Here is a 13,044-nt window from a genome sequence, read left to right as displayed (position 1 = left end):
TATAAAAATCCATACATGGATACATCATGTCTTTGCAAATATTGCTTTTTCTTTCCAGGAATCCAAATGGCTGAAACAAATGGATCTCCACCAATAGAAAAACAGTTTACATATGCAGGAGATAATTTTTTTCTGGAATTTTTGCCAAGTTCAAAAACAAAGTTTTCCATGGTTATCTGCAACCAGGATACAAAATTTGATTTATTTTCCTTGTCAAAAACAGACGAAACAAATAAATTGTCACCTTTCCCTGCAACTGATTGAGTTCTCATTGTAAAGCCACAATTTTTCATTTTTTTCATTCTTATAAGATGTTCAGCAGCATCCAAGTTTAAACAAATCTCTTGCTGTACTTCATAAAGACTTTCTCTTAATCCAATAATATAATAAATGTCATTTTCATAACAATATGACTCCAACATATAAATATATACATTACATAAATTACAGTTTTCGACCAAATGATAAATATTTTCTATATTTTTGTTGATAAAAACAAGATGTCTGCTCGTTGATTTTATCCAGATAGCGTTAACACAGTGATCCTTTATATTCAGTCATATCCACAAATTTGTGAATGACTGTATCCAACTCTGCAAGGTATCTAAGGGTAACAGTAAATAAACAATTTGCTCCTCTGAATAAACCACAAATTCATTATTTGAAAGAGACTTGGTCCAAAGTGGTAGATGTACAATTTTTGACAGCCCATACTTCATCAGCCCATCAAGGTCCATGTCTTTAGCCCAAGTGTTGAAAAACAAGGCCCAGCTTAGTCCAGATTTATGACAATGGACAGTTGTAGATGTCCCTTCCATTGCCCCAGTGTGACCCCAACTTAGTCCATTATTTTGAACATCAAGTCCTAACCCATACCACTGGTCTCCACACTCATAACTTGGCCTTTCAATCATAAGTCGGAAAGATTCTTCTGAAACTAATGGTCTATCATCACTGCAAGAATATATTAACAACAATGTTGATATAACAGATTTACATTTTGAACATAGACTCCTTTATAAGTTTGAATAATAATAATAAAAACAAGAGGCTCTCAAGAGCCTGTATCACTCACCATGAAGATGATAACCAAAAACTGCCAAATTTCCTTAAAATTACCAATTTAGTGGCAGCAACCCAACAATGGGTTGTTAGATTCATCTAAAAATTTCAGGACTGATAGAACTTCACTTAATAAACACTTTTATCCCATGTCAGATTTGCTTTAAATGCTTTGGTTTTTGAGATATAAGCCAAAAACTGCATTTTACCCCTATGTTCTATTTTTAGCTATGGGGGCCAATATTTTTTGACGAAACAGAAAATTAAACACAAACTTTATTCTAGATACCCTAAGGATCATTCAGCTTAAATTTGGTTGGAATTGGTTCCGTAGTTTTAGAGGAGAAGATTTTTTAAAGTTAGAAAACATGATAAACAAATTGTGTAAAATTGTTCTTAAAGGGTAATAACTCTTTAAGGGGTGAATTGACAATTTTGTTCATATGAACTTATTTGTAGATCTTACTTTTCTGAACATAATTGCTGTTTACAGCTTATCTTTATCATTGATACTTTTCAAGATAATAACCAAAAACTGCAAAATTTCCTTAAAATGACCAATTTTGTGGCAGCAACCCAACAATGGGTTTTAAGATTCAAATGAAAATTTCAGGGCTGATAGAACTTAACCTTATAAACACATTTTACCCATGTCAGATTTGCTCTAACTGCTTTGGTTTTTGAAAAATAAGCCAAAAACTGCATTTTACCCCTATGTTCTATTTTTAGCAATGGTGGCCATGTTTTTTGACGAAACAGAAAATAAAACACAAACTTACTTCTAGACAACCTAAGGATCATTCAGCATAAGTTTGGTTGGAATTGGTTCGGTAGTTTAAGAGAAGATGTTTGAAATAGCTTACACCAGATGGACAACGACGGACGCCAAGTGATGGCTAAAGCTCACAGTTACTTTTTTACTATTATATAAAATATCCAAATTACTGAAAATTAATATCCTCTATCTGTATCATATAGACTCCAGCCTTACGGGTGTTAAACAAGGTAGCCACATGTTTTTTTTTATTTTGAAAAGAACTAATTTAAATAAAAACAACCTGGGGACAGTCCTTGGTAATATATAACCCAGTGTGCTTCTGCCACATTCTTATATTAGTACATATTTCTTGCATAAGGTAGGGTCCACACTACAAGGGAAGGAAATTAATAACCCTTGAAGACTTACGGCTATTCAGATAATAATCCTCATCGATCACATCCCTTGATTGCTCGGATGAGATTTGTCTTGGTATAACACAGTTATTATAGGCTTTAAAACTTAAATTATTTTCTCTTTTCTAAATTTTAACTGAGTGAAAAAAATCTTCAAAAACAGGAAATACTCTAGAGCCTGTTTGAGGCAAATCTAGAGAGTTAAGACAGCTACAATCATTTGAAAGTATCACAAGGTATAATGAATATTTTGGTCGTTGCTTGTTTAAAGTCCAGTAGCAAATAGTTCATGCATGTTCAGGACACATAGAATTATGAATATATCTGTATACATAATGGAGTAAAATTGATTGTAACATAATACGGCATTTTTCCTTTGAAATTTTTACGTGATAATCTGCTTAATAGTTCGGTTTTTGAAAAACCATGGTTTAATATAAAGATTGATATGTTATTTCATGAAAAAGAATCATGTCATACTTTGTTCTTGCAACTTATATAGATAAGCGGAGCTTGGACTATGGTTTAAGTCTTATGTTAAACCAGGATTTAAAGTGTGCCTCTTTGTTACATCTCCATGTGATTGCCAGTTTAGTGAATGCACGAAGACAAGGATTTCGTTTGTTTTACAAATAGGATTTCTACTTTCTGGGAATTCCGTCACTGACTTTATAAATTTCAACGAAATTTTTAGACACACCTCTAACGACTCGGTCAGTGTTTCATGAAAAACAGAGAAGGCATTTGGTCCATGCTTTTAGTTTTAGGAACAACCGTTTAATTTTTCGAGGGGGGGGGGGGGGCCTGCTGTTTATATCTGAGCCGGATTATATTTAGTTAATAAATGCAATACAATTTTGTTGTAATACAATTTTGTTGGGGAAAATCTTTTTTTTTAAATCTTTTTTTTATAACAAATCAGAGCAGGAATATTTTGTTCTATAAATTCCCAGACCCCAAAAATTCAAATGATATGTACCTTACAGGAGCCTGAGTCGCACAATTAAAAAAGAAAAACCTTTTGTCATGTCTGATGTGCCGCATTCCCAACTGGATCGGTTTTCTCGTGCGCGCAGCGGGCTAGAACGATACTCTCACTGTTTTTTTATTGGATAAAATATCACCAGGCCACTTTTGAATGATGTTACAAAACATATTCACCACGCCTTACTCATTAACATATTTAAACGAACTCATCCTGCGGATTCGTCGTTTAAATATGTTAACTCGTAAATAGCGTGGTATATATAATACATGTAAAGTAAGATAAGACGATTTTGCTTGTAATTCTTTCACAATACCTGTTAATTTGATTAAAGAGTGCCAATAGTTCTACAACAGACATAACTAAACCCCCATAGGATTCCGTTCCCTCCATCTTGAATCCCCCATACTGAGCTGGCACAGACCCTTCTTCTTCAAACACAGATGGCTCCAATATATTCTCACGGTTGTTAAAATATTTAACCTGTAAATAAATTTTAAATTTATTTATCTACAAATTACAATATAATTTAAAACATATTTCACTTGGCATATAAAGTCACAAAAATGAAAATAAACTTTCAATTTATTTATCTGCAAATTACAATATAATTTAAAACATATTTCACTTGGCATATAAAGTCACAAAGATTTAAATAAACTTTAAATTTAATATGTGCAAATTACAATATAATTTAAAACATATTTCACTTGGCATATAAAGTCACAAAAATGTAAAAAAACTTTAAATTTATTTATCTGCAAATGACAATCTAATTTAACATATAACACTTGGCATATAAAGTCACAAAAATGTACGCTAACAATCTCATTTATGTCCCTTTGTAAAAAGTATTCAATATTTGTGGAATAATGAGCAATATTCCAGTATACAATTTCCTTTCAAGATTGGAATATTAACAACAGCTAAACACAGTGTTCTTGTCATGCTAAAATGTTTGTCACACAATAAATCATAAAATGTGTTCAGAATTAGATGATTACTACATATTTGATAAGATAGAATTTTCTTATACTTAGAAAATCAGAAAATTAGTTAAATACTAATAGAAAGCAAAATTATCTCCCCTTGACCACTGACCCTTTCCTCATTTGAAATATTATTTTATGTTTCTTTAATCACTCTGTAATATTTATGTCATTTTGTTATTAATGTTATGCTCTTAATGGGCCCTTTAATTTGGAAATAAAAATATTGTATTGTATTTTATTGTATTGTATACTTAATAAAAAAAAAGGAGATTTTGCAACATATAATCAAAATTATGCATTACATATTTTTCAAGCTACAGAAATGCCCAGTTATGCATAGATTATTCCGAACAAAAACACTTTTTTCTGAATGAAAAGAAATCTATGAGATAATTTTTTGAGAAGGTTAAGGTTTTATAATTTTAATTGAGAAAGCAAAAAATTGGTGTCACAGAACTTGTTTTATTTACTAAAATAATAAAATGAAAAATTCTACTATCATTCCATTGTAAAAAAAATTACAATAAGAGTTTTCTCCCCATATATGACTAAGTTGAATAATTAAAACAAACAAAAACAAATATTTAGAATTTGTTAAAACAGTCTAAATAATGCCACAAATCTTAATCTAAACAAACAGTCTTAAATATTAATTGCCAATCTGTATAAATATTTGTGGATTTAAGCAAATAACTTGACAGATTGTGTACTGGTATTTTACAATCTAAAATTACAGTTATTCTACCTTTTTTAATACATCAATATCAATTAAGAATTGAATGCTTCTTTTTGTAAATTTATTGGGGTGTAAAGCGTTGATCGAAGTACATTTTGTATGAAGCACGGTCAACGCTTTTACAACCCTATAAAGTTACAAAAAGAAGCATTCAATACTTATAATTACATTTTTTAGCTAGGATTATAAAAACACGATTTTCATGAAGTTAAATTTTTAAATTCACCTGTGCACTTTATTGTAGGACCTCGTGTCATCATGAATGAAATGTTATTGTCTCATGCAACTGCTTACGGAATAACATGTGATGTGCAATTAGCCAATCAGAATAACGTATTATAATGAAACATACATCTAATGTAATTATTGAACATTGAGGATCAATAGTAAAATGATCAAGCAATAAATATATTTCTTTTTATCTAAAATAATAACCATATATACCAGTAAAATAATTCTACAGAAGAGGGTCCTCATATGAAGTTTACAGAATAGGGAATAAAGGAGAAAATATTATAGAATATTAGACAAAAATTAAAGAATTGATGAAAATAGACAAGCAATATAATGAATAGAGAAAAATTTCTAAAAATATATAACAGTATAAAGAATTAGGAGATACACATTTGTAACTGTATTGTATTTTAAGCTCCAACGGCATCAATTGGGGATATGATGGTCACAAATTAAGTTTACTGGCGACGCGTTAGCGGAGACAGTAAATGGGTATTTGAGACCATCAAATCCCCAATTGATGCCGTCGTAGCTTAAAATACAATATTGTTATCTCCATTCTAATGAAACTGAAAGAAAAGAATGTTAAAACATGTAATTAAAATCTGTCATATGTCTTCTGCGCTTGCGCGTACGTCCCATAGCATCAATTCTCAATTGATGCCAGACAATTGATGCCATGTAAAAAAGTGACGTTATCCAATCAAAATGAACGTTACAAACGTTGTTGTGTTAGAATACAATATTGAAGAACCCTTTCATCCAGACCCACATAGAATGTCCTTGAAGGTTTTTGTTTATGACTATCATATTAATAACAATTTCCCTTGATAATAATTTTAATAAAAATAAGATGTAATATGAAATTCTTTTCATCTTTTAGAGGCAATTGATTCTAATAACTGCATAAGATGCAGGCCATTCGTGTTAATATTAGGTATTAATATTTTATATGAATCCATTTTATTGTACATTATAAAACTGTTTATAATCTACACTGTAGTATTTGCAACCTAACATTTAATATTAGATACCATAAAATAAGAAATATGATGAGTCTTTTATAGATTGAACCATCTGGCGTACAAAATGACTAGTCTCAGATATCTTTGATGAGTTTATTGAACTTTATTCATATTTTAATCGACACCATTGTAAAACAAATACAAATAATCACAATAATGACTAGTTATAAAGCTAAATAAAACAAACATAATCATGCTGGAAGGTCACGTCTGCTATGCTTACTGTATGTTATTTCTTTAAAATAAGGGTTATTTTTCAGGTAAACTTCAACTAGTTTACATGAGGTTTATGTAAAGAATTTATCAGGTGAAAATCACAGAAATAAAACTGAGGATACGAAGGTAGAGGGAATGTGTAAAATAGACAATAACCTGACCTGACCTGAGCAGAAAACAGCTCATGACCTCCAATGTTTCTTCAACACAGCAAAAAATCCTGCACACTGAGCAAGGCTTCAGTTGGCTCCTAAAAATGTGTATTAGTTTAGCAAATTAATTCTTACAAAAGAAAAACACAAATTAAACAAAACATAAGAACTTGCCTCCAAAGAATAAGCATCAATCTGTTTAGCATATCCTGGTAGTACATTGAATGGTCTACAAATTTCCTGGATATAGTTTATGTATGGCATGCCAGTCACCTCTTGTATCACTCTACCAAGGATCAAGTAACCAAGATTAGAATATGCATGTCTTTTACCAGTAAAAGTTTAAACAAAGTTTAAATACTTTATAATAATAATAATGTAATGATTTTATAGGGCTATGTGTATGTACTATATTACCTATAATATCACAATCCTAGGCTTGAGTCAATGGTTATCTTTTAGGCCGCTCGTCAACTGGGGACGTCCGATCTGGATAACAACTATATTATGACTGCCCAATAATCCATGGGGAATCCCGGAATTCCTTTGTATGACGTCGTAGTGTAAATGGATAACGATAAAGCCAAGTGTTCCGAATAAACTGCTGGTATACTGAATACCATATTCTTAACATTCCTCCCTCTTTCCTAGAAATGAATCCTTTCGGTAGAATAAAGTTATAGGTATTCCTTTTACTTGACACTAAATGGTACAAACGGTTTGAAGTTTGATGCAGGAAAATAAATCCTTAATTTGGAATACAGTTAATTGTCTGTAAATCGAATACATGTAGCCATAACGTTGGAATGTCACAAAATGATCACAATAAACTATGTACAATAACTATGTACAAAATGAGTACTATATACAAAATATCTGCCATGACTTAAATGATGCTGTAGACATCTGTAGCGTTCTTGGTCGTAATATTGGCTATTTCTTCTACGCTACACAAAAAAATGTTTGCCAATTTTTCACAGATATCCTTTATCATCAACGGTGAGCCAAAATCCTCAAACTCAGAATGTAAATACGGGGCATCTGTCTCCAATACAATATCCTTCAATTTCATGTTACATACTAGAGACCTATATTTTGGATATTTTTGGTCATTTAGGATGAAAGGTGAAATGCCAAATTTGCAGTTTGGAAATGACATTTTCCATTTCCGATACATCATTTCATCTCCGTTAAAACAGTGCCTGTGTAATTTAAAGTGTTTCGGCAGCAACCGAACAAGTGTATTTAAACATATCTCATCCGTACGTTCATCTCCTCTGCAATGAATAACCAATGGTAAATCTCTTTTAACTGCAATTACAATTTGTTTCTCAAAAAACTTGATCTGTTTTTCTACATCCCATTTCCTCCCACTATTATCTAAACCACACTCACCGACAGCAACCACTCGATTCGCTTTTAACAGCCATTCCAAATCCGAAATCCATTCATTTAGTTTTGATGTGTTTTCCATCTCCACAATTCGTGGGTGAATGCCGAAAGTTAATTTAATCCTGTTATCCTGCCTAATTTTGGATCTTAAATCACTAGACGGCCAGTTTCTGGGATAACAGTAATTGCTAATAAGATGGGAAATTTGATAATCTTTGTTGCTCCAAGTCCAAAAAAAGTGAGGTAATGAAATGGTACCTATTTTTTTTGATAGCATATCCAAATGAAAATGAGAGTCTGTAAGGTGTAGAGTCTCCTTTACCTCCAAAACTGGTCTTAAAGATTTAATTTTTTCAACGGAAATAATGTTCTCGCCCATTTCTGTTTGTTGTATCAATGAAGCTAATATTCGCCAATGTAACAAGAACGGTATACTGTATGGGGGTTGAACTATGATATTTTTACTTCCAAATTCAAATACGTATTCATTCGTGGCATTAAATATGGATACCAGTTTTAAATCTTTTCCCTGAAAAATGGGCTCTGAATGCTTGGGATAAACACAGATTTTGTCAGCTAAATTGCAGAGATCTTGTAGAGTATCACATTCGAGTTCTTTAGAAACAACATCCAACAAACCATTCATTAAGTTAACCCAGCGTTCATATTTGTCTTCCGAGAACTTTATACTTGTATTCTTAATGTCAGATTGATGGCATTCTGCAATATGAGCATCTAACACACTATTCTGAGCAAATTGTATTTTACACTGCCAGCAAGCAGTTTGGGCGGCAACATACCACGGTAGATGCATTCTTAAGACATGTCTGCTGACATTAGTGAAAATTCCCGCACACGTCGGACACTTTCTTCCCTTATTGTATCTCTTTGTACTCGCACGAATATACATTGCATCATTTTTTGGTAGTTCATCCTCAAAAGGTCCATAGTCCGGCTCAAATTCATCATCTTCATGCATACTGCAGGAATAAGTAAAATATTGAGATGAGAAATACACAATAAATATAGAAAAGTTTCTTTATAAGCAAAAATTATAAGCAAAAATTATAAGCAAAAAATATAAGCAAAAATTGCGCACACATTAATACATGTAGTAAAGCTTAAAAATATGTTACACTTTTGCTAAAAATTTCTTTTCTAAGTAACAATAGTGGACAAAAAAACTATATTACAATATTATACATAAATAATGATTATCTGCAACAAAATCATTAATCTTCTACATAGTCTGATAAGTAGGCAGGTTTTTTCCTGTGCCTCCGCCTACTTAACATATCAGATTCAACAGCAGATGCATCCATTTCATGGACATGAAGATCCCCATTGATATTCTTCTCACAAATGTCGGTTAGAGCGTTATTCTCTGAAAAAGTCGAATTACTGACTGTGTGAGACACCAGAGGATCTGGCGCACCCACAATAGCAGCATCACCAATAAAATGAGACATCAGAGGATCTGACGAACTCATGACATTAGTGTTTTCTTTAAAAATATCTGGCAATCCAATTGGGCATTCGTAAATCTCGTTGGTTTCTTCATCCATCGTTTGATCCATTAATTGATTCCTCATCCTTTTAATCCAGATTGGAAGTTCTCTGTCTTCGCAAAGTTTAATTCTGTCATGATGAATCCAAGATTCTGTTTTCCTATCCTTTATCTTGTATAATACAGGTGAACGCCAAGCTGTTATCAAATACGGTCCTTTCCACGGAGATTTCAATTTGGCAGACTGCCCCACCTTTGTAGCTTGATTGAGTTTGTAAACGACATCTCCGACATTATACACATTCTGGTTATATTTCAAATCGTATATGCCTTTTTGTCGTTCCTGTGAAGCCTTCAAATTATCCCTGGCGATGTCATGCACCCTGTTTAAATTCTCCACTAGATCTTTAATATATTGTGGAACTTCTTTTTTGTCAGCATTCCAGTTTGAAGTGCCTAAAATTACATCAATTGGTTGAAAAACTTCTCTTCCCAGCATCATCATGTTAGCAGAGAATCCTGTTTGTGAGTTACGTGTTGCTCGGACAGCTCCAACCAGTTGTTGTAAAAATAAATCCCAGTTGTGTTGTTTACTTTTGATGAAACATCTTATTGTCTGTAGTATTGTTCTGTTATACCGTTCCACTTGTCCATTAGATGACGGATGATATGGTGTGGTTCTAGTCTTGGCTATTTGTAGTAGTTCACAGAGCTGTCTTACTAGATTTCCATCCATGTTTTTTCCTTGGTCTGTGTGGAGCTCAATCGGACAGCCGAATCTAGAAAAGAAATGATCCACTAGGGTTCTTGCCACAACTTCAGCTGTCTGTGTTGCAATTGGGAAGCATTCTAACCACTTTGTATACTGATCAATCACCATAAGCAAATATTTACTTTCTGTTTTTGTAACAGGAAGAGGCCCTAAGATGTCCATGTGCACTCGTTCCATGGGGAAACCAGCATGGTATTGCCCTAGCTTCGATCTGGCAGTTCGTGTTGATTTTTTGTTAAGATTACATGTAGTGCATGATTTCACATACAGTTTGCAGGATTGCGTCATGTTAAACCAAACAGCTATTTGTTTCAGTTTTTCTAATGTTTTATATTGTCCCATGTGACCAGACGAGACAACATCATGACATCCATGTAGAAGTTCCTTTTGCATCTGTTTTGGTGCCATGAAAAGGAGTCTTGGCGAAATAGGATCTTCCCATTTGTAAAGTAAAATATTGTCTTTTATCTGTATTTGCTGTCGTAATGACCAAAAATGTCGGACTACTTCACTACCCAGTTTGAGTTCTGCTTTAGTTGGCTCATATTTATCCTCGATCCATCTCTTTAAGGTTTTTAAATCAGAATCTTTCATTTGTTCTTCATGCAGTTCTACTGGAGAGTATGACGGAGTCCAATTGGTATTATACGAACCGTCGTCAACAAGTCTTCTTATGGTTAAGGGGACGACAAAATCCACTTCTTCCTCAAATGTTTGCCACTGTTGCCGTGCCCTTGTGCAAAACTTACAACCTCCACAAGGTAACTCTTCTAAATTGACATCTGGTCTGTAGTTACGGCATGCTTCAATGTCATCTGGTATTCTTGACAATCCATCTGCGTTAATGTGTTTCTTTCCAGCTCTGTGTTGTATAATCATGTTATACTGAGACAATTCTTCTATCCATCTTGCCAATTGTCCTTCAATATTTTTAAAGTTTAGTAACCAGGTTAAACTGTTGTGGTCCGTTCTTATCACAAAAGTCCGACCTAATAGATAGTGACGAAATTGTCTAGTAAAACATATAATGGCTAATAATTCCTTTCTAGTTGTACAATAATTCCGCTGAGCCGGTGTTAAGACTTTACTTGCGAAGCTTACTGTTCTTTCCATTCCATCTTGTATCTGACTTAATTCTGCTCCGATAGATTTTTGTGAAGCATCTGTATCCAGAATAAATAGGTCATCGGGTGTTGGATAACTTAATATCACTGAATTTATCAAAGCTTCTTTAAGATTTTGAAAAGACTGTGTTTGTTCTTCATTCCATGCAAATTCTGCCTTTGGACCAGTAAGTCGATGTAAAGGTTCCGCAATTTCGGCAAATTGTTCTATGTGATCACGATGGTAGTTAACAAACCCTATAAAGGATTCTACTTCTTTTCTGTTCTTTGGTGTTGGCCATTTCTTTACAGATCCTATACTGTCAGGATTCACTGCAACTCCATCGGCGCTGACTATTTTCCCCAAAAACTTCACTTGTGTTTGCAGCAGCTGACATTTGCTCGGTTTTAACTTTAAGTTATACTTCTTGAACCTCGAAAACACTTCACTTAAACTACAGATGTGGTCATCAAAATCTTTGCCTAAAACAATTACATCGTCAAGGTATGCTAGACATTCTTTCCAGGTAAGGCCTTGAAGAACAAGCTGAATTACTCTGCTGAATGTTGCAGGACTATTACATAGACCAAATGGAAGTTTTGTATACTGAAATAGGCCGTATTTAGTAACAAACGCTGTCTTGTGTCTGTCTTTTTCGTCTAAGTTCACCTGATAATACCCTGAGGCCATATCTAGCGTCGACATGAAAATGGTTCCTTTCAAGGTGTCTAAACATGTGTCTATGTTCGAAATCGGGAACGCGTCTTTTATAGTGACGTCATTTAACTTCCTGAAGTCTATGCAGTACCTGAGCTTCCCGTCTTTCTTCCTTACTAGGACTGGTGGCGATGCCCATTCCGAAGTAGATGGTTCTATAATTCCTTTATCTAACAATTGCTGTAAGTGTTCTTCTTCTTCTTTCTCAAATCCCAGGGGTGTTCTTCGCATTTTCTGTTTAATAGGATGGGAATTTCCAGTATCTATCTTGTGTTGGATATCTCCATTGAAAAGTCCAATATCCAGGTCATCCTTAGCGAAAATATCTTGAAACTTCAGTAATAACGTGGCTAGCTGCAATGACTGTTGGTTGTTCAAATTTGCTAGTGATCGGTTGAATAGTTCTTTTAGATGTGTCGGTAGCTTCTCTCTTAGCTGGTTCAGGCCAAAGGACTGTTTTGGAGTAATATCTATTTTATTCAACTTTAAGCTATTTTCGTCTGTTTCCTCCATTACAGCATTAATCTCTAATCCTATACCCATCTGAAAATCCTTTTTCAGAGTTTTAAATTGCTCTGTTGGATTTCTTAGCATCACAGGAACTTGTTTTTTACCCATACAGAGCATATTTGGAACCAACAGGCCCTTCATGAAATTGGTTGGTTGAATTAAAATATCATTCATCGGTTTCTCATCTAACTCAACAATGGCGACTTTACTGGACCCAGGTGGTATGACTGTCTTCTTTTTTATCTTTATTCTGTATATTTTCATTCGTTGGTCTTGTCTGTTTGAAGTCATAAAGGATGGAACTTTTTCACCTTTAAGTTTGATAGAATAGTCTGTTAAGTCAATAATTGCTTTTTGGCTCTCAAGAAAATCTATACCAAGAATGAGATTATCTGTTATTTCAGCTACAACCATATCCCATTTTACTGTGGAACTGCCTATGTCCAAGTTTACATTTTCTGCTATTC

The 13,044-nt window shown here is 33.5% G+C and overlaps 1 protein-coding gene across 1 annotated transcript in view; it reads right to left on the bottom strand.

The window, feature by feature from the left end:
- Positions 1–557: 557 nt before the first annotated feature.
- LOC134687832 (putative D-alanyl-D-alanine carboxypeptidase) overlaps positions 558–13,044 on the bottom strand; it is a 20,416-nt gene continuing 7,929 nt past the window's right edge. Inside the window, exons 4-6 of the mRNA XM_063548291.1 lie at positions 6,750–6,910; positions 3,537–3,703; positions 558–954 (exon numbers count right to left, since the gene is read on the bottom strand). Of these exons, the coding sequence (XP_063404361.1) occupies positions 558–954; positions 3,537–3,703; positions 6,750–6,910 (725 nt within the window). The remainder of the gene's footprint in view (positions 955–3,536; positions 3,704–6,749; positions 6,911–13,044) is intronic.

This window comes from Mytilus trossulus, chromosome 10 (assembly GCF_036588685.1).
Source record: "Mytilus trossulus isolate FHL-02 chromosome 10, PNRI_Mtr1.1.1.hap1, whole genome shotgun sequence".
Lineage (NCBI taxonomy): Eukaryota > Metazoa > Mollusca > Bivalvia > Mytilida > Mytilidae > Mytilus > Mytilus trossulus.
This window is presented reverse-complemented; position numbering and strand designations above follow the sequence as displayed.